We start from the raw sequence: 21,246 nt of genomic DNA, 5'->3' as shown, positions 1-21,246 counted from the left end.
ATGGAGATCTTGACATGGGGGATTGGGATCTTGAAGGGGAAGGAGTTCGTGAATCTGAAGATCGACGTCTTGAAACCGGAGATGGATTTCTTGAATCTGAGGATCGATGCCTTGAAATCAGAGATTGCGATCTTGAATCTGAGAAGCGCCGTCTTGATTCCGGAGATCCAGTTCTCGAATCTGAGGAACGATGCCTTGAAACTGGAGATGGCGATCTCGAATCTGAGAAACGTCGTCTCGACGATGGAGATGGAGTTCTTGAATCTGAGGATCGATGCCTTGAAATCAGAGACTGCGATCTTGAATCTGAGTAACGCCGTCTGGAAGCCAGAGATGGAGTTCTTGAATCTGATGATCGACGCCTTGAAGCCGGCGATGGAGATCGTGAACGGATGACCTATGCCTTGAAATAGGAGATTGAGTTCTTGAATCGTAAGATCGATGTCTTGAAACCGCGGATACAGATCTTGAAACACGAAATGAAGATCTTGAATCTGAGGACCGATGTCTTGAAATGCGAGAATGCGACCTGGACACATATGATGGGGATCTAGAATTGCGGAAAGGAGATCTTGACCGAGGAGAAAATGATCTTGATCTTCTGTCGTAGCTTCGGCTTCTACTTCTGTGTCTTCTATATTTATCAACACTTGGAGAATGTCTACTCCTGCTATGCTCCCAGCTTCTTACGCCACTGTGGCTTGATTGAGAATAATCATCGTGATCATCACCATGGTACCTGTGTTGTTCACTCTGGTACCTTTCTTCACCTCCTGGGTCCACTTTCTCTTCATTCTTCCATTTGAAGACTATCTCTTGACTAGCCATCATAACCATGTCCGTTTTTTTCCATCGGGATACTATCCCTCGACTTGCCATCAAAACCTTTAAAAATAAATAAGAAAAGAGTAAAGCCACAAATGAGTTATGATGACTGAAAATTGGGCTATTCAATTTAAAATCAACACTACCCTGTGGAAGATTTTGGAAATATCTTCCACAAAGGGAGTATGAATTTCAAATGAAATTAACACATTAGCAGCTCCATTTGAAACTCACTCTCCCTCAGGGGAAGATTCAGGTTGAATCTGTCTCAGAGGGTATATGAAATTTAAAAGGGAGCTGCCTAATGCGCTCATTCCATTTGAAATTCATACTCCCCCTGTGGCAGATATTTCAAAAATCTTCCACAGGGGTAGTGTGGATTTTAAATGGAATAGCCCAATTTTATCACATTTCAATTATAATAGTAGGACTAAAGGTAGTATCAAAATTGTTGAGAATTCCAGTATGCGATGCAATCATGAACACATGCTCCTGGTGCTATGTACATGCACAAAACTCTGGCCCACCCACTGGAAAGAGTAAGGAATTAATAAAAATGCCGGGCAGCTAGGGTATGCTTTGTATCAAGGATGACCAGGACATAAGGCCTAACAAAAATTGTTTGATTGGCGTAATATAAAAAAAAATTTAGGGTAGGTTTGTCGGCAATTAAAATTTTTTTTTTACACATACATTTTAAGCTGTAAATTGCATATGATAAAGGCTTTGAACTTTTTTTTTTTCATTTTTAAAATTTTTTTTTTATTTTTTTAGTAAAAAAAGTCTAGGGTCGGGCCTATTTTTAGGGTCGGTCAGGTTTGTTTGTTTGTTTGTTTAAACGGTCGCTCCGTGTGGAGACACGCTTGGGTCCTGATGGGACCAGGCTCAAACAAAATGCTCAAGCCAGGCTAAAAAGCCTATATAAGCATGCTGGCCTGTATGGAAAAAGAAGTGAGAAACAGATTTGAAGACAAAGAACAAGGAAAAGAAGGCCACTCCCAACAATCACGCCAATCAAACATTTTTTAGGCCTAAGGCATGAGCATGTGCCTTACGAGGAGGGGGATCATTGTCACAGAGGTTATTAAGCGCATTAGTGTCATAGATCAGATGGGAAAGTCCTCTTTTGGTCTTTCCACCGTAGGATCGTGGGGGATTTGTGGGTTCGAGTGTCGGCAGGACAAACTGATTCTGTGCAGGATACTCTGATGAATTTCCGCTTGATGGCGGGACGGTTTGTGACAATACAACCGACAAAATACAATTGAATACACAAAACAGCAAAATGCCTACCTCTTTCTGCTTTTGTTCAAACTGTGGATCGAAATCAGTTTCGCCTTTCATTTTAGCTTTTTCTTTCCTGATTTTATCCTCCACAGATCGGATTGCTTCCAATGCCTACAAATACAAAAGGTGAGAAAAAAGGAATAAAATACTGTCATGTTTGTGTGTCACTTTTGGAGGGCAAAAATAGTATATCATTGGATTGTTCTAACCCTAACCCCCTCAGGGCTTTTTCGCAACAGGAAGGGAAAGAAGGAAAGAATAAAGAGAGAAAAGAAAGAAAGAAGTTGTTTGCTCTGGGTGGGATTCAAACCCGAGACCCCTCGTATGCCAAGCACTGGGTCGGCGACACCTTTCCACTGGTCTTGGGCTTCGCTGGCCAGCGAAACCGTGCCTATATATCACTTGGGGCGATTGCGTCATCACACCACATGGGATGCACGCACGAACAGCGCATATCAAGTAGTATTTTGTAGTACATGGTCCTGTTAGGGTTAATTGAGGGGAGGCAAGGGGCATTTTTACAAAAAAATATTTGTCTTTCCCCCTCCCCCCCCCCCACTTTGAGGCAAAAACACCAAAATCACACAAATGTCCACTTTTGGTGGCAATTTTTTGGTGCAGCCACTGTGTACACAGATTCTACACTTCACTATTATAGATTGTACACTTTACTATAGACTTGTTTCTTTGATAGAAAGTGAGACATATCATACCAATGCTTTCTTTTGCTTTATATTTGGACTGTCATAGAGCTCATTCCCTTGCACATAGCCGCCTGTCTGAGGAGTTGCCTCTCTCTCAGCTGAGTACCTTGCCACTCTTCTCACGTATCTTTCACCAGAGTATCCGGGTTTGTCTTTATCGACGTCTCTGTCAGCTGAATGTAACCTTTCACTGTCGTCAAGAAATTGTTGCTTAATGTCATCTATGTCTGCATGTGAGAAACCACTATCCTGTACACGCTTTTCATGTTCTGCTGAATATCTACTTCGGTGGGCACCTCGGCTTGATTCGTCAGAGTACCTCCTCTCCCTCTCTAACGATTCTCTCCCATCATCTCTATCTTCGTCCCTCTCATGAGAGTATCTTCTTTCAGAATATCTATGCTCCCTTTCGTCCCGATATCGTCTTTCACTACTTCTAGTTCTCTCTTCATGTTCGTCCATATACTCATGTCTGTCTCTGTCTTCAGAAGGTCTCCTTTCTAAGTCACTGTGTCTTCTTGAATGCCTTTCTGCGGATCTTCCTCTGTCATAGTCCGCATCTGGAGATCTTCTAAATCCTTCTTCATTGTATGATGAATGCCTACTATGATGTCTGGAATTCCTGGAATGTGTGCTGCTTGCAGGGCTGTCAATTTCTTCATATGGTTCCTGAAAAGAACAAGGAACAGAGGTTACAAAACCGAGATGTTGTGTTAGTTAATCACTTGTATAGGTTGCATTTCATTCAACCTTGTTGTTTCCTTGTTTTTCCAAATACCGCTTTGTTTGTATTAAACACCCCATCACCTAATAAATGTCCCCCTCCAAATTTTTTTTTCAATGAAAAATGGAGAAAAATGTAAAAATTTCCAAAATTACGCCATGATATATCTTCTCTTAAGGGATCTAAAATGAGCGTTTATTGCATTTCGACAGTATTTTTTGTGGGGCCTGAGAGCACCTCAGACCTATCAAATTGCATTCTGAATACTGAAGCATGTCTTTCTGATATCAAATAATTTTCATTTTTGAAAATCACAATATAATACAAATTTTATGACAAATTATAAAATTTGATATTTTTCAAATTTTTGATATATAACAGTCCTCGATGTAAATTATATCAATCTAATGATATATTCTTAAAGTGTATGTAGCAGGGAGGAAAAGCCTTTCATATTGAAGATATGGATTTTTTTCCCAAAAAGACCTATTTTTTTTTTATGTTTTGGAGAAAAAAATCCATATCTTCAATACGAAAGGTCAAAATTTTCAATTGATCGTCGGCTTTTCATCCCACCTACATACGCTTTAAGTATCAATCATCATATTTATAAAGTTTACTTCAAGTACTGTTAAATATCAAAAATATCAATTTTTAATGATTTGCCATAAAATGTGTATTAAATTGCAAATTTCAAAAAATCAAAATTATTTGATATCAGAATGACATTCTTCGTATTCAGAATGCAATTCGATATGTCTGATGTGCTCTAATGTCTCAAAATAAATACTGTCCAAACGTTCATACCCCAGCCCTTAATTCCATATGATTTTTATGAAATCAAATGTCACACTTCCGATAGATGGTTTGGATAAAACATATCTTCCGAAAATCATGTATTGCTACACAAGGATCAGGGCGGTATTTAACATCATTCCTATAGGCGCGGTTCTAAAAAAACATAATACACAATGAGTACGGACATGCAATCAAAGAATATGTGACCTTTGCACCACAACATCGCGATGATGTTATGACCGGAATTTCATAACCTTTCGAGCATCATTAATTTCATTTCCCAGTCGTTTTATTGTGAAACATTATGCTACCAGAAAGAAGTACACAGACACTATTTTTATTTTTGATGTTGTATTTTAAAAAAAAGTGGAAATTGAAATCGGTCAGAAAAATGAAAAAATGATTTCCGCAAAAAAAAGCAGAGATCTCACAGGCTTGATAATATAATATGATTTCCAATGTTCCCTCCAAGGATTTTTTCGTTGGGCTAATTTTATACATTGATTCGCTTCAAGTTTGGTGGTGACGTCAATGCTTTTTCGCGTTTGTGCTGCAAGCGTGCCGACAAACCGCTCTTGTACGTGTGAGTGTGCGCTCTGCGCAATTGACTTTACATGCGAAATTCACTACTACAGCCAGCGAAATACGAACATACGTCACTACCAAACTTGGGACGAACCTAATTTTAGCTGTGAGTGAAATTTTGGGCCCAGGGGAGCCCTTGCAGGTGGCCCCAGGAACCTGCCTTGGAAGCCCTGGACAGGTGGCTAGCTAACACCTTGGCCTGGTCCCATCTGGACCAAGCATGGGTCCGCTCGGACCAACTGTACTATACACAATCAAATTTGTTCCATTGAATCAGTTTAAAAAAAAAAAAGATGCAGTGATTTATAGTGCGCTATGCACAGAGGCTGAGCCACAAGACTCAGCACACTTTACTCAGGTAAAGCCTTAGTACACTTTATTCAGGTATAGCCAGCTGGGGAGGAAGGGGGGGGGGAGAGGAGAAGAAAAAAAAGAAAAAGAAAAGATCAAACAAGTAAACAAAACAAAAACAATGTGTAATTTTTCCAAAACAACTTACTTGTTGAAATTTTTCGTGACAGTCTGTTTCTTGGTGACCAATTTGTCCACAGGTTCTGCATGAGCCACACTGTTCTGTGGTATGGTGATCATCTCCACAGTGAAAGCAGGGTTGGTCCTTAGATACAGAGGACTGTGATGCTGCTGCTTGTGTCATATCAAGACTATGAGGAGACCTATTGATCAAACAAAACCAACAATTAAATTTTTCAATGAAGGTAACATCAAATTTCATGCATCTGATGCAGTTGGCTATTCCAGTTGAAATTCACACTCCCTCTGTGGAAGATTTTGGAAATATCTTCCACAGGGGGAGTATGTTTTTCAAGTGTAATTGATCAGAGTTAATCATTCTGAAACCCATACTCTCCCTGTATTATGGCCTTACTATTATATTCCACAACTGGGATGACTATTTCAAATGGAAGTTACCCAATTATCTATTCTATTCAAAACTCATACTCCCTCTATGGAAGACTTTATCTAAATCTTCCACAGGGGGAGTGTCAATTTTAAATGGAATAGCCCAGTTAGGCCAAGTCAAAATTTCCGTCATCTTCATTGAAAGTGTAATTTTCATTTGTGTGCTTGGAATTCACTTAACATGGTTCGGCCAACAGATGGATGTGTAGTGCAGAGTGATGTCATGCAGAGAATGAGTTTGCAGTAGGTATGGTGGACTTGTTTGCTCACGCTGGCTGGTATTCAGTAAGGCCAAGAAAAAAAATTGTTTGCTTGCCCTCAATTGAATTTTAACAATTGGGTCGGTCGGTCGGGATTTCTTTTTTTTTTCTTCTTCTTTTTTAATTACTAGGAAACTCTAATGTTTGTATTCAGGGATGTAAGTAACCCTGAAGAAAAAATACGGAAAATACGGAAAAAAGCGCGTAAATTCGGGCTAAAAAGCCCAAAATGGGCTGAAAATAAAAGAAATTGCATAAATCTGGACTACAAAAATTACAGAATTCTGTAAAAATACAGAAAATTTACATCCCTGTGTATTAATTAAAGCTCAAAATATGAAAAATCAGACAATTTTGGTGTCAAAATGAATCAACTAATATTAGAAAACAACTAAAATGTTGAACACAAGCTCTAAAATACATTTTTTTTACTTTTTCAGCATGCAAAAATTTGAAAAGAAAAAAAAAACTTTTTCAGGAATTTCCAAAAATAGGGTCGGTATTCTTTTGTACAGTAAATAGAAAAAAAAAACTTTTTTCTGATTTTCAGTATTAGGGTTTGTCGGTTGAGGGCAAGCAAACATCTTTTTTTTTTTTTGGCCTAACCATGCTCTGTGCATGGCAACACTCTGCCCTCCCAATCCACTTCTTAACTGTAGTGTGTGTCTAGTCTCAAGATTTCATAGACTGGGCTTTTCAATTTAAAATCCACACTACCCCTGTGGAAGATTTTGGAAACATGTTCCACAGAGGGAGTATGAATTTTAAATGGAATTAGTACATTAGGCAGCTCCATTTGAATTTCATACACCCTCTGAGAAAGTTTCAACCTGAATCTTCCACAGAGGGCGGTCAAGTTTCAAATGGAGTTGCTAAAGTGTTCATTCCATTTGAAATTCACATTCCCTCTCTTGCAGATATTTACAAAATCTTCCACAAGGGTAGTGTGGATTTTAAATGGAGTAAACCATTTGGTGTGTAAATTTATAAATGAACCCTTTTATTTAGGATCTCTCTTATGTTCAATCTGAAAACATATTGTCACCCTTCTATGATAATGGCATAACTCAGTTTTCAGCCAAATTGAGCCTTTTGCCTAAATCATGTCTCTATCAGCATGTGCACCTACTGTAATAATGCCTAAATCATTGACCAAACTTGGAGGATATTTGGGGGAGTGAGTTATGCAATTTTTACAGGTGACAAATGGTTGAGTTACGGCATTTTAACATCAGACTATCTCAGCTGTTGAGCATCCTTGGCAATCTCTCATCCTTTTTGGGTTTAATCAGAATGAATCAGTTTAAAAAGGTCTATGATACAAAACAAAGTTCAACATTTGTCATTTTCTTGTAAAAATACTCACTTTTTGTGTGATTCAGCTGGGTTTGGTTTTTCACCTTCTGTTTTACTCTAAAAGAGAAACAAAAATAAAAATGAACAATAAATATCACCACTTCACTATTTTTTGCTCACCTGGAATGTTTTTGGTAGGTCGACAAGCATCTTCAGCAGATGGTGATGCTGTGATGATATCTTGTGTACAAATGGGATAGTCCTTTTTGATGACATTAAGTGAATGACAATATGATGACAATTATGTTGCCCCCCGGCATCTGCAGATTATCCCAGATATAATGTATTTCTAGTCCTTGATCAGGTGAGCCAAAAATAGTGTCGTGTTACAGGACAGATTCTGTGGTTACCGTTAAACTAAATCATTTTATCTACCACTACGTATGAATATCCACTCGCATAAAAAAGAACAATTTCTGGGTGAATTTGTTTCATTTTTGGTTTTGTTCATTTTAGGTTTGTTGCCCCGTAGCATTGTCGACATGGTACCTTCAGGAAAGAAAGTTTTCTAATTACTATAAAAACCTAACTTTTGAGAGACTTTGCATATGTTTGAAGGTGCAAAATTATCCATAAGGCATGCTGTTTTACTGCTGCATTCAGACACTAAATCAACACTCGTAAAACAAACCGCGCCAGAGTTAGATTGACAGATGACGTCAGGCCCAACCTAGTCTCTTTTAATCCCATGAGAACTACCTGCCGATTGGCCAAAATGAATAATGTGTCCAATTTTTAACCAATCAAGGAGGGTATTAATAAGATCATCTGCAAATACAAGTTTGGCCATAAATAGTTTAAAGCCTAGTCATAATTGGTTATTGAAATAAGCATTTCAAGTTATCAACCAATCAGAAATGCTGTTAGATGACCAGTAGTATCCAGAGGGTTAAACCAACCTACCTTGTTTCCTTCACACGTCTCTTCCACATGGCCTGGTGTCTTGCATTTCTTACAGAATGCCTCGTGCGGACACATGTTAGTCACATGACCCTTGTCCCCGCATTTAAGGCACAGATTGAACGCGTAAGGCCCCAGAGGGCAGGCTTCGATGTGATGTCCGTTCTTGCCGCACCACTCGCACACTGGACACTCTTTGGCATTATGTCCTTTCTGATTACACACGGAACAAGTTGGTGGTGGTTTTGGCATTGCTGGGTTGACGCAATCTCTAAAATGATGTCCAGATTCGCCACAGTTTGTGCACAGGGAAGCTCTCTCGTGTGGTGCAAGGGGCTGCAGTGGTGGTGGTGGTAGGGGCGGTGGTACCGGTGGAGCATTTCCAATCCCATAGTACTGCTCATTACATTGACTCCCATCATGCCCCATTTTCCCACAATTATTACATGGAACAGGACTTGAATTCATCGTTGAGTACTGCTGGTTGCTACAATCTTTCGACAGATGTCCCATTGTATTACAATTTGAGCATAAAATATTGACCAACTCTTTTGCTTTCTGCCTTTCCCTACGACATCTCCGCATGTGATTCTTCGTCATCTTCCGGCCGCAAAAGGTGCAATATTTTAAAGAGTACTTGCTATCAGCAAATAGAGACGGATGTAAAGTAGTACAGTCACTTCCTTTGTGATCAGTGGACCCGCATATATGGCACTGAATACTTGGGTCTGGGATGTTCTGCGGAAATGAGAATGAGGCATGGTATTCGTGGCATTCAGATGATTTGTGGCCGGTTTCGTCACAGTTGGAGCAGGGAGACAAGCTGCCAGTTTCTTCCTCTCGAAGCAGAGGGCTGCTGTTGTTGGATGAACTGGTTGAGTTTCTCTGTCAAACTTGGTACACTGGAAAAAGAAGAAATGGGATAGTCACGATGGCCATTTGATACAATTTCCTGGTTGCTCCCTTCCAGTTATGAGACAAGAATTGTCTTCTGTGTTCAAACTAGAAACACTTCTGATAACTAATTTTCTCCAGTGAAATAAAAATAATGAAGATCAAAGCTACTAAATACTTATACCAGACTTATAAAGACATTTGGTAAATTTCTGCACTTCTAGAAATATGACACCTGGCAGCTATAATGCACATAGGATCATCTTGCATTAGGATTTTTATATTAATCAAATTTCAATACCACACACCCAAAGGTCTAAAAAATTATTGTGGTGACCGTAACAATGTTTTTACTGCAGCTGAAGTGTTTACTCAGTGCATGACCCTATGTGAGAAAAATAATACTGCTTTCAATAGATAAAAAGTTTGGTGTATATCCAGGCTGGTTTTTTTTTTGGCAAAGACAGATATAGTGTTGCTAGTACACATCCATGACTATAACTCAACAATTGTGACATTGTGGGTATGAAGTTCATGCATGGGGCCACAGAATTGCATTTTTGTTGATGGAATCATCGCCGTTTGAAAATTTTGATTTATCAATTTATATCGATATGGAGTGACTGATAAATTGATTCTTTTTTTCAATCCTGTTATTGAGGGTGCATAATAGACTCATAATTATAGTCCAATAAAACAGTACTTATGTAGATGTTTGTGTTCCTGAACTGAGCAGAGCTATGTACACAGAGATGTCACTTGCTTGTTGAAAAAAATCAGGAAGTTGCGAAGCATAGCCACTCATTCATTGCCAAAATTAATCTTGAATTTTTGGCTAAAAATGGCAAAAATCAGGAATTCCTGATAAATCAGGAAAAGTGGCATCTCTGAGGATATATTCACAACAACATCAACAGTATTGAAAAAGAGGTCTGGTAGACTTCAAAACATCTACAGTAAGAACTGTTTTATCGAACTAGAACTATGTACTTAAAGTATAATGCAACTGTGTTATGAAAATTGGAATACTTGTATCAAAATAAATAGGCCTTTTTGATATTCAATGGGCTATTACATGAAAATCATAATGGGCTATTCCATTTAAAATCCACACTACCCCTGTGGAAGATTTTGGAAATATCTTCTACACAGGGAGTATGAATTTCAAATGGAAGGAACACATTAGGCAGCTCAACTTGAAACTCCCCTCCCTCTGTGGAATTTTCAGGTTGAATCTTTCTTAAAAGGGTGTATGAAATTGAAAATGTGTTCATTCCATTTGAAATTCATACTCCCCCTGTGGAAGATATTTGCTTGCTTGTATATACCAGATTTTCTTGCTTGTAAAGGACCCCAATGGAAATAAGCTTTTCCCAAGGCTTTTTGGGCTATCCTTTCCTTGGTACGTGTGTTGGTTTGTAATTCATTTATATACTTCATGTTCTGCAATCTTGATGTGCAATTTATTTTATTTTGTAAAAATAGTTCTGTAACTGTATTTAAGTTTGTATTTGTATGTATAAAGTACCGAATAAAATCAAATCATCAAATCAAATCAAGGTAGTGTGGATTTTAATTGGAATAACCCAATATGATTTTCATTACACTTTTGACTACATACTTTTCCTGCTCAGGAAGAAGGTCATCGTCGTCAACTCCAGGTACACCAGGGTTATTCACGGTTCTGAAGCTGTCAGCAACTCCAGGTACACCAGGGTTATTCACGGTACTGGATTTGTCAGCAACTCCGGGTATTACACCAGGAGTATTCAAGTAGATTAAACTGGTTGATGTGTTGACCTTCACTGGTAATTGCGGCCATCTCTTCTATAAAACAAAAAAAAAAAAAAAAATGGTTTAAGGGGGTACTACACCCCTGCCCAAATTTGTGCCTATTTTGGCATTTTTCTTAAAAATTATAGCGCATTGGGGACAAGTAAGATATGTATATTATAGGGGCAAGGACTACAACTACGTCACTGCAAATTTTATTTCAGCACAGACAACAGTTGTGGGGTTACAGTCAAAAATGAGGGAAACCCAATATTTGATCAATAAATCAATAACTACTTGCTTTGAGTTGCTGAATTTTCAGTACAGTAGTTGCAGTCCTTGCCCCTATAATATACATATCTAAGTTGTCACCAATGTGCTATAATTTTTGAGAAAAATGCAAAAGTAGCCATAAAATTGGCCAGGGGTGTAGTACCACCTTAATATCCTTCTTGTGCACTAGTATGTAACTTGTAAAGATTTGATCTAAACATGCATGTACTAGTGATAGGCCACTTTAATTCTCGCGATTCCAAATACAGCGCGCCACCTACGATCACGCCTGGCTGATCTACTTCGCGCAGAGCATCATGGGTAAAGGTCGACATCAATGACGCGTCGATGAACCATCGACCAAGGAAACGGAAACGAGTGTTGCTGTCGATTTACGTTGATGATGATCAGCTGTTGATTCAACCCTCCGACGATTTTTTTTTCATTTCTGCCGCCTCCTTTTTAAAGTTAATTTCGACAGTCATGTTTTAGGCCTACCTCTGTGAATGTTCAGAGTGTTAGGCCTATTCCCACACAAAATAATGGGCATCAATTAAACCCTTATTTTCAAACTTTTCCGAACTTTCCGAGGCGCTTGGGAAAATACTTAAGGCTCTCGTTTACAAGAAAAGAAAACAGTTTCAGGTCTTTAAAAAAAATATGATTGGGGATAGGCCTACTTAGACCCTCATGCATATATCCTTAAAAAAAACCCAATTTTTAAATCTTGTTTTAAGTAACGTAGGCCTAATTCTCAATATTTAGAATAACGAAATATTCAATACATATTTTAACAGCATGGACAGCGTAAAGCATTTATTTTTTTAATACGATTAAAACGTTTTCGAATGTCAAATGTAGGCCTACTCTTCTCCTATTCAACCATCTACGGTATTAACTCGATGTCAAAAATGTTGATGTCTCTGATCGACCATCTAGGCCTATAAACCCGATGTCAAAATGTCAATTTTCGAGTTTGGGTAGGCCTATAATATAGCAAATGCTTTTGATGCAAGACAATTTCAAACAGGTAATTTAATCTAAAACGCAAATTGCGTGCCTTTTTTTTATTTCTTGTTTGGATAACTTTTCCCATAATTATTACCATGCGTGATACATGATTAAGATAAAAGCTTTTGGTTTTCATAAATGTTTTGAACGCTTGTCTTATTTTTTTTCCTTTTCCTAACCTGGGCCTATCTATTGTTTTACATTTATAACCTTTTTACAAACTTGAATAGATATGAATTAATGGTTTTAAAGCATTTTTCGTGTGACGTTTTGAAACGGTCTTTGTAGCATGATGTAGGCCTACTGTATGATCACGAAAGGTCGTAAATTTAGAAGCCATTTCCTTCTATATAGCCCTACAAACAAAACACTTTGGCCCCAATGTATAATGTCGGGAGAAAATATATACTTGCAATAAACAAATAAACCTGTTAATTTTTAAAATAAACTCTCGTGGTGCAATTCTGTCAACAAAATTACATAGGCTTATGAACCGGGGGCTGGGGGCTCAGCCCCTCAATAAATTTGGTGCGGGGCTTGAATAGGCCTACCCTTCTGTATGAATAGGCACGTTTTCATTTTCATTTAGGCCTATAATGGCCTCCAAACTACATTGTTAAGCATGTTAAGTTATCTTGTTTTTTGTCAAAAACATCAACTGCAAATTGTCCCTTATTGTACAGTATATCTTTCACCGTAAATCGGTGTGTGTGTGTGGGTGGGGGGTCGCCCCTTCAGTCTCAAATGAAGCAGGCCTAAACAATGCGTTCACCCCTCCAATAAAGTTCATCCCCAGACTTGACCTCTTTGCTTTGTAGGTTGAGTCCTTGATCCATGGGCCTGATCCATTATTTAATATGCAAGAAATGTCGACCCTCCAATTTGGCCAAAGTCCACAATGCCTAAAATGTTGGGCTACACTACAGTTCAGTTCTTTTCGCAGTGTTGACTTATAATTTCATGAGAAAGAAAAAGAAAATGGGAAAGATTTTAATCTTTTCCATTTTCTTTTTCTTTTGGAAAGATTTTAATCTTTTCCATTTTCTTTTTCTTTTTAAAAAACATGTATAGGCCTAGGCCTAGGTGTTTAAAATTGTCCAATTGAATATGAAGTCGAAAAAGTTTTTGATTTTCAATGTTGTGCCGACCGATAATATGACTAAAAAGAAACTCATTCCAACCAACGTGTGCTATTTGGGAGTAGGCCTAGGCCTACATTAAGAGTAAATTTCCTTGGGTTATGAATTATTAAAGGGAAAGATGAAATAAAGATGGTATGACATGCAAGAAAGCGGAAGTAAAAATAAAATATGAAAAAGAAACATGAATTAATATTAAAATCGGGCATGACAATTGTCAAATTTAAACCTTAATTGTGGCACGATCTGGTTCATGGGGGCCAAAGGAGGCATTTTTGACAATTGTGTTACTGTAATTATTATACATTACACGTACAATAGGCTATCATTTTAAACTGAAAACACCAAAGGTCTAGCATACTTGGTTCTAAAGTTATGAAGTTTTTTCATGCATATTTTCTTGATATGCCTTAAAATAATGATCTTTTAAAATTCATGTACTCTTTTGCAGTTTGAAACTTTCTTCATCTTTATTATAATGCTAGAACTCTATGAGGTATTGTTGAACTTATGCATTAAATAAATGTTATTTTTATGCAGTAGGCTATGCCTACAAAGTGTTTTTATTATTGATCGTAATTTTTTAATGTTTGATAGTAATATAATTAAAAATACAAATTTAGGCTAAAAATAAAATAAGGACATATCAAACAATAATTACAATAATAACAAAAACGGCAAACCAATGTGATGCATGTTTATAAGTAATGAGACATTAAGAATCTTTTTAAAATTTACTTGAATTTCTTTGCTGTAGGCCTATCCATTGTGAGGGGGTCAGCTATAAGCGCCTTTCGTGCAAAAAACCCCATTTTAGAAAAGTGTAGGCCGATTACAAAAACGCAACACCTATAGTATGGATGTTCTTAAGTATGCTGGTGTTATATTATTATCATATTGAACAAACAAAATAAATGCAGAAAGAATTAAAACAATTTATTCTAATAACCAAAATAAAACCTATCGTTTTCCATTAACAAAAAGAGGACAGGCCTAGGCCTACTTACGCATTGACTAGGCTCACAGCGTGTCGGGCTGAAAAGCATCGTAAAGTTTAAAAACAAAAAGGGCGGTTTTAGAAAATGTATCAACATCAAGTTTGCGGGTTTTAGAAAAGGACATCTGTGAATATCAAACTGCAATATTTCACTTCAACACAGAAAATCTCGAAAAATTTCAAAAAGTAGGCCTACTATAAAACATTGTGTTTTTAGAGTAATAATCACAAACATGGTCAGCTATGGTTGATGAAAAGGATGTCGACCCCAGACACGGAAATGCCAATTTTCACTGCATTCGTTGGTGGCGCTGTATTTGGAATCGCGACAATTAAATCCCGAGTCTCAAAGCTTGTGAGAAATTGAAAACCTAATACAAAATGTGGGTTATTTTTTTAATCTATTATTACTATTATTTTTTATGTGTCAGTACAGGCTTTGGGACAAGCATTTTGTGCACAAAGTATCCACTGTCTGTTGCAAATGTTGGAATGGTAAACAAATAAAGTCACTGCTACAAAATAATTCTTCTCTAAAAAACTTGTTGAAAACTTGAAATCAAATAGGAATTTTGAGTTTTATTTTCGCTTTTTGTTTGAAAAAAAAATGAATTTTTTGACTTTCACAAACGATTTTACTAAAATGCACGGCAGGTTTTAGACCCGGTGGGTGCAGTCTTCACTGACAATGTGTACGCATGATGGTTCCAATTAGGGTACTTTTCAAGAAATGTCCATGAATTTTGAGGACAAAATTGTTCATGATTGTCCAAATTAGGGGTGTTTTGGAACAAAACTGTCCCTGATATGAAAAATAGGGTGTATTTGAAGGACTTTCCTCCACGTTTTACCGCTACAGTTTTCGTTATTGTCCTCATTTCCCCGCGAAATAGGGGAAAAATTCAAAAGCGTCCTTGAAATAGTCAAAATAGGGGTATTTATTTCGAAAAAATGTCCTTGATTCCTCGTGATAAGGGGGTGAAATGAAAATGCGTCCTCAAAATGATAAAAATAGGGGAGGTATTTGGGGGCAAATTTTCCTTGATTTTGCGCAAAATAGGGGGTCAAATTGCTGCAAATGTCCTAGATTCCCCATGAAATAGGGGTCATTTTTAAATCCTGGAACGGTCATACGTCCTACCTTTAAATACAAACTGAACCCACCGGGGTTTTAGACTCAGGATTTACATGATTTAATTAAGAATGCCTAAAGCATAATAAAAAGAAATAAAAAATTCACAAATACCCAAAATTTTAGGTGGAGATAAGCTTAATTTTGCAAAACTGCATTTTCAATCCAATTCTGTGATTTTCTATTTTTCCCCCCCGAAAAACGGAAAACTTGCCACTTTGAATAATACGGAAATATACTTAACCCCCGAGCACTACCTGCCGATCTAACATTGCTTCTGATTGGTCAATTAGAATGGAGCTTTGCAAATAATTCACCCCAATTTTTTGTGTGGTGAAATTATTCTAACAATGTTGCTGATTGGTCCAATTGATAATGAAAACTTCTTTTTGGCCAATCGGCAGGTAGTTCTCACGGAATTAATGCTCACCTTTTTGTTTTTGCAATGGATTTGTATATGTCCAGGCTGTTTACAAGAATGGCATATTCTGCACTGTCTATTCCAATGATGACGCTGACCGCACTTGAGGCATAATTCAATCTGCTTAACCAACTGGTTCATCTTTTGTCTGCAATCGATATTACGATGCCCACGCTGATGGCAGATGTAACAGTACAAGGAATTGTCTTTTGTCTTTGCTTCACCTTGCTTTTGATTGGTGTTCTCACTGGATGCATGGGATTAAACATAGATAGTATTTATCAGGGTTGCAGGTTTTTTTTTATTTAAGGGCTCTAGTAGCAACGTTTGGACATTATTGTTTGTGGGACATGAGAGCACATCAGACATCGAATTGTATTCTGAATATGAAGAATGTCCTTCTGATATCAAATAATTTTGATTTTTGAATTTTGCGATATAATACACATTTTATGGCAAATGATTAAAATTTATATTTTTGGTATTAAACAGTCCTCGAAGTTAGCTTTATAAATCTAATGATATGTACTTAAAGTGTATGTAGCTGAGATGAAAAGTCGACGATCAATTGAAAATTTTAATTTGTCCAATTAATGTTTGAAGCTTCAAAAGAGTCCTGTCTTTAAATCTATTATTCCTATTAATTTAACAAACCTGTTAATGCTCTCAAATATCACTTCAACGTCATCATCAACTCCAGGTATACCAGGATTATTCCCTTTGCTAGAACGCTTTGGTATTTGTGGCCCTATAAATCCTTGATTTGAAACAGCTTCCTGTTGCTCCTATGAAATTGTACACAAAAAAGAGGGAGAGAAAAAAAAAAAGAGCATTTGCTTTTAGCATAGTTGTTTTTTAAAATATCATACCTCAGAGGGCACATCACAAAATTACTCCATATAATGTTCTAGCAAAATGGGATTGAAATATCCACACCTTACATGTATGTGGGATTGTTGCGGCTTTATTGTCTACACATATATACTCAAAGTGCGCTAAATTTTCAGTTCATTTAGGACCAACAAGTATCTAGATGAATGAAGTACAAACTGTGAGAAAAATTCCTTTTAAATGAAGTTTTGTTGCAAATTTGAAGAAAAAAAAACGCTTTTGAAACTTCAGTGACTTTTTAGGATAATTGCAAATATTTTTGACTTTTTAAGAATGAGATTAAAATAAGCGTGTATTGTGTTTGACCTAAGTAGCACCCCTCTCCTAATAAACATCCACTTCAGAATTGTTCAAGGTACAATTGTCTAAGCACTCCCTTTTCAATGTACTTAAAAACTAAAATAAATTCTGTAAAATATGCAATTAAAATTTCAGGATTATAGCCAATTAAGGATAGAGTACCGTATATAATAAATCTTAAAAGTTAAAACATTTACAAATCACAATGCAGAAACATTTTAAATTGTTTTAACAAACAAATTTACACTTGTTTGCAGAAAAGAACAGCGCTTGTTTACATTTTGAGAGCGTACACAGTGTAAACACAGAAGTGGGGTTCCCGCAATCATAACAACAGATTGGTAATCTGATTGGCCAATTACAGATGGTTGGAGTCGTGCTCATGAAGGGAACACAAATCCCTGCTTGTATCGCTCATTAACAGAGTGCTTGTGTTGTGATCACAGCATAAGAGAGCCGTTCTTTTTTGCAACTCACTGTAGTGTACTCACATTTTTGTTTTTGCAATGGATAACATTATGTCCACGCTTGCCACAAAACGAACATAAGTTTATACAATATTTGTTAACAGGATGATGGTTACCGCATCTCAGGCATGGTGTCGTCTGCCACTGTTGGCAATCCGTATTACGATGCCCACGCTGGTTACAGACGTAGCAGTAGCCATTAAACTTTTTCACAGTCTGGGCTTGACCTTGGTTTTGGCTGGTGTTGGCACTGGATGCAATTATGTGTGCAGTGGATGCGGTGTTGGTACTGGATGCGGTTATGTTCGCACAGGATATGGGTATGTTTGCACTGAATGTAGTTATGTTTGCACTGGGTGCAGTTATGTTCGAATATGCAGCACCAAAGCTATATTGTGCCATGGTTGAAAATGGTTCTCAGGTGCTGACGTACAGCATATAAAACTTGCTATCTATTTTAAGGTAGCGATAGACATCAGATCTTCAGCACTCACTCTGTAAGGCAAAAGGAATAAAAAATTATGAAAATACATGGCAGTTTGGCATGTACTGACAACTTGCACAAAAAAGTGTTAACATGTACAGCCTTGTCTTAAAATGTGCTTCTAGACCTACAATGACTACCATACTCGGCAGTGGGGTTTGACTCCCACCCTTTTTATTTTACCCCCACCCTTTTTATTGAGGCACCCTTTATACTGAAAATTCCTGACCCCCACGCTTTTTACTGAGGCACCCTTTATACTGAAAATTCTTGACCCCACCACTTTTTGCTTTTTTCCGCTATTTGTAAACTGACAAAGTCACACGCAATTTTGTTTGAAGTATCAAGTACGCCGACTTCTGCACCTATTTCACACGTGCAAGTCCGATGTTTTTCTCTCCATTAAGTTGATACATTACGTGAACAATGCAAATTATATGTGAAAAACTACTACTGTACTGTAAAATAAGCATTTTAATGAATAAAGTACTTTTATGGCGTTCAAATGTTGTTCTTGTCATGAAACTTGACGTACGCTATGTTCAGCGACTATATCCTACTTCTTCCGTGCTGCTTCGCTCAATCAATTATGCATGATAATGACGTCACTCATATACGATCAATGTAAGGACATTTGCATATGACGTAGGTGTTTTGGCAGGGCTTCGGGAGGATATTGTGTACATTGCACTGGATTCACGTAAACAAGCTCGCGCCTGCATCAAATGGAATTTTATCTTGGCGACATAGTGTGCAAGTTTTGGTGATTTTTCTTGGAACTATGATTATTTTATCATTCAATAAAAATATACTGTAAGTTGGAAGAAGCGCCACGCTTTTTATTTTAATCCCACGCTTTATATCAGTCCACGCTTTTTGCCCAAAAAGTTTAAACCCCCACGCTTTCACCAATTTTCAGAATTTCGAACCGGCACGCATTATAAAGCGTGGACTGCCGAGTGTGCTACTTTTGGCAATATCATCCATTCATCATATTTCTAAGTAAAAACAGAACTGGGATTTATTCAGAATTCACAAGATAAGAGGGTTATTTCTTTACAGCTCAGTGGGCAGACAAACTGTAACACGAATAACGTACATGTACACATGTAACCAGACTTTTCCCTCTACCTACTATCACTTGAAGTTGCTCTATATATGGAAAAATCGCGGTCGGTGCCTTTGCACTGATGCCCCCTTGTGGGGGTGGGGAATATTAAATGTGTTTAAGCTGGTACCCTTTGGAGCACTGGCTGGTGCATGCTCCCTATTCCAATCATGAGTAACTTGAAGGCCTGACCCTCTCCCCCTCATCCCCCTAGAGCTTGAAATGTTTTTGAGTGGGCAGTGGGCACCCTTGGAGTGCTGGCGCATGCTCCCTCGACGATCATGCAGAAACTCAACAGCCAGTTCCTTGAGCATCAGAATGGGGTCACTCCCTCTCAAGTATGAAACCCCAGCTTATAAATGTCTTTGAACAGGCACCCTTTGGAACTCGAGGGCTAGTTTGTTAATCGTCAGAATGTGGTCTGTTTAGACAGTGACATGAAATAAGTTCCAGTAACTAGGAATTCAAACCCTCTTAGTATTATCATCATTTGGATGATGTATTAAGTTTGTTCGCAATTAGCAGAAATGCAGATGTCGTCAGGTATGTTGCGATGTCTAGACTTCCTGCCAGTCCCATACACCGTACCTGTACATTTAGGACTGGCTTACGCCATTTTGGATGTCATTGGGAACGATTTGCGCAGGTCAGATTTGAACAAACTTCCTTAAAATCATGAAATGTCATCAATGTATATAAAATTGGTACCGGTACCCACCTGAACTGAAGTCCTTTTATTGTGCTTGCTAATTAAAACCATAAATAAGATAATGGCAGGCATTTTAGTGACAAGGCAAAATTATCGTCAAAGTTCTGCCAAATTCTGCACCCTTGCAGAATTCAAATCGGGAATAAAAATATCAGATCATTGTGATCAAAATAACACTAACTTTATATTGGATGACATTTTCAGGAATTTTTTTCAAATTTCTGACCTGCGCAAATCGTCAAGTGTGGATTTCCCTTTGACATGCAAAATGTTGTATAAGCCAGTCCTTATACATAGGCACGGGGTAGGACTGGTGGCAAGCGAGTCTAGACTAGAGCGGTCCGAATTTTGACCCATACAAGTGTACATCATGTACCTTTAGTTTTTCTACACTGTCACTGTTTTAGTTAGTGTACTAGAGTTATTGCATTGGGTTCCTGACCCTGTAGTACTACATGATGCATGCATGACACGCCTCAAAATCAACCCTCAGGTGGATGTCATACAGTAATTTCATGACCATAAATGGACCATATTATAGTACAGACATTTTTGAATGAGTTGCTGTTGATACTTTACCATTTAATTTGACACATTCCAGTGAAATTCAATGCCAAATGTAGCTATTTTCTCACTTTTCAGCAAATACGATGCGCCATACTTGCGATACAGACAGTCCGTGATACAGCCACAGCTCGTAGGCAATTTATAAACACGCCCTCTTTCTTTCTTTCTTTCTTTCTTTCTTTCTTTATACCCGCATGCGAAGCATGGACGGGTATATTGTTATCCTGGGTTTCTTATACCCGCATGCGAAGCATGAACGGGTATATTGCCATTCTATGGTTTCTTATCTATGCCCGTGCAACGGGGCATAGATATTGTATTTGTTGTGTTTAGTCTTCGGCTTCTCCTTCTTATCTATGCCCGTGCAACGGGGCATAGATATTGTATTTGTTGTGTTTAGTTATCTATGCCCGTGGAACGGTGGCATAGATATTGTATTTGTTGTGTTTAGTCTTCTCCTCCTCCTTCTCCTCCTCCTCCTCCTCCTTCTTCTTAAGACCACTTCTTTGCACTCGTCTAGCTCAAGAACCAAAGAAGCCTCGGGGCCCATACTTAGTACAATGATGGCCCATGACCCCAAGATACATCCTAGGGTACCCCCGACCCCAAAGGTCAAAGGTCATGGGCTACAGGGGGCAATATGTGTAAAATTTCAAACAGCTCTAGCTCAAAAACTATAGCGCCCTCAGGGTTCATACTTGGTACAATGATGGCCTATGA

At 37.9% G+C, this 21,246-nt stretch overlaps 2 protein-coding genes across 2 annotated transcripts; both read right to left on the bottom strand.

The window, feature by feature from the left end:
- Positions 1-24: 24 nt before the first annotated feature.
- LOC140136011 (uncharacterized) lies at positions 25-8,960 on the bottom strand. The gene is made up of 6 exons (XM_072157720.1): positions 8,364-8,960; positions 7,471-7,517; positions 5,423-5,597; positions 2,826-3,485; positions 2,119-2,223; positions 25-885 (listed from the first exon to the last, which is right to left on the bottom strand). Exons 1-6 carry the CDS (start codon positions 8,958-8,960, stop codon positions 286-288), a joined length of 2,184 nt encoding a protein of 727 aa, XP_072013821.1. The 3' UTR covers positions 25-285.
- A 189-nt stretch (positions 8,961-9,149) lies between these two features.
- Positions 9,150-20,627, bottom strand: LOC140136012 (uncharacterized). Its single transcript, XM_072157721.1, has 6 exons — positions 20,539-20,627; positions 17,683-18,153; positions 16,655-16,785; positions 16,010-16,247; positions 10,876-11,081; positions 9,150-9,262 (listed from the first exon to the last, which is right to left on the bottom strand). Exons 2-6 carry the CDS (start codon positions 18,058-18,060, stop codon positions 9,160-9,162), a joined length of 1,056 nt encoding a protein of 351 aa, XP_072013822.1. The 5' UTR covers positions 18,061-18,153; positions 20,539-20,627; the 3' UTR covers positions 9,150-9,159.
- Positions 20,628-21,246: the final 619 nt, after the last annotated feature.

Source organism: Amphiura filiformis, chromosome 16, assembly GCF_039555335.1.
Source record: "Amphiura filiformis chromosome 16, Afil_fr2py, whole genome shotgun sequence".
Classification (NCBI taxonomy): domain Eukaryota; kingdom Metazoa; phylum Echinodermata; class Ophiuroidea; order Amphilepidida; family Amphiuridae; genus Amphiura; species Amphiura filiformis.
This window is presented reverse-complemented; position numbering and strand designations above follow the sequence as displayed.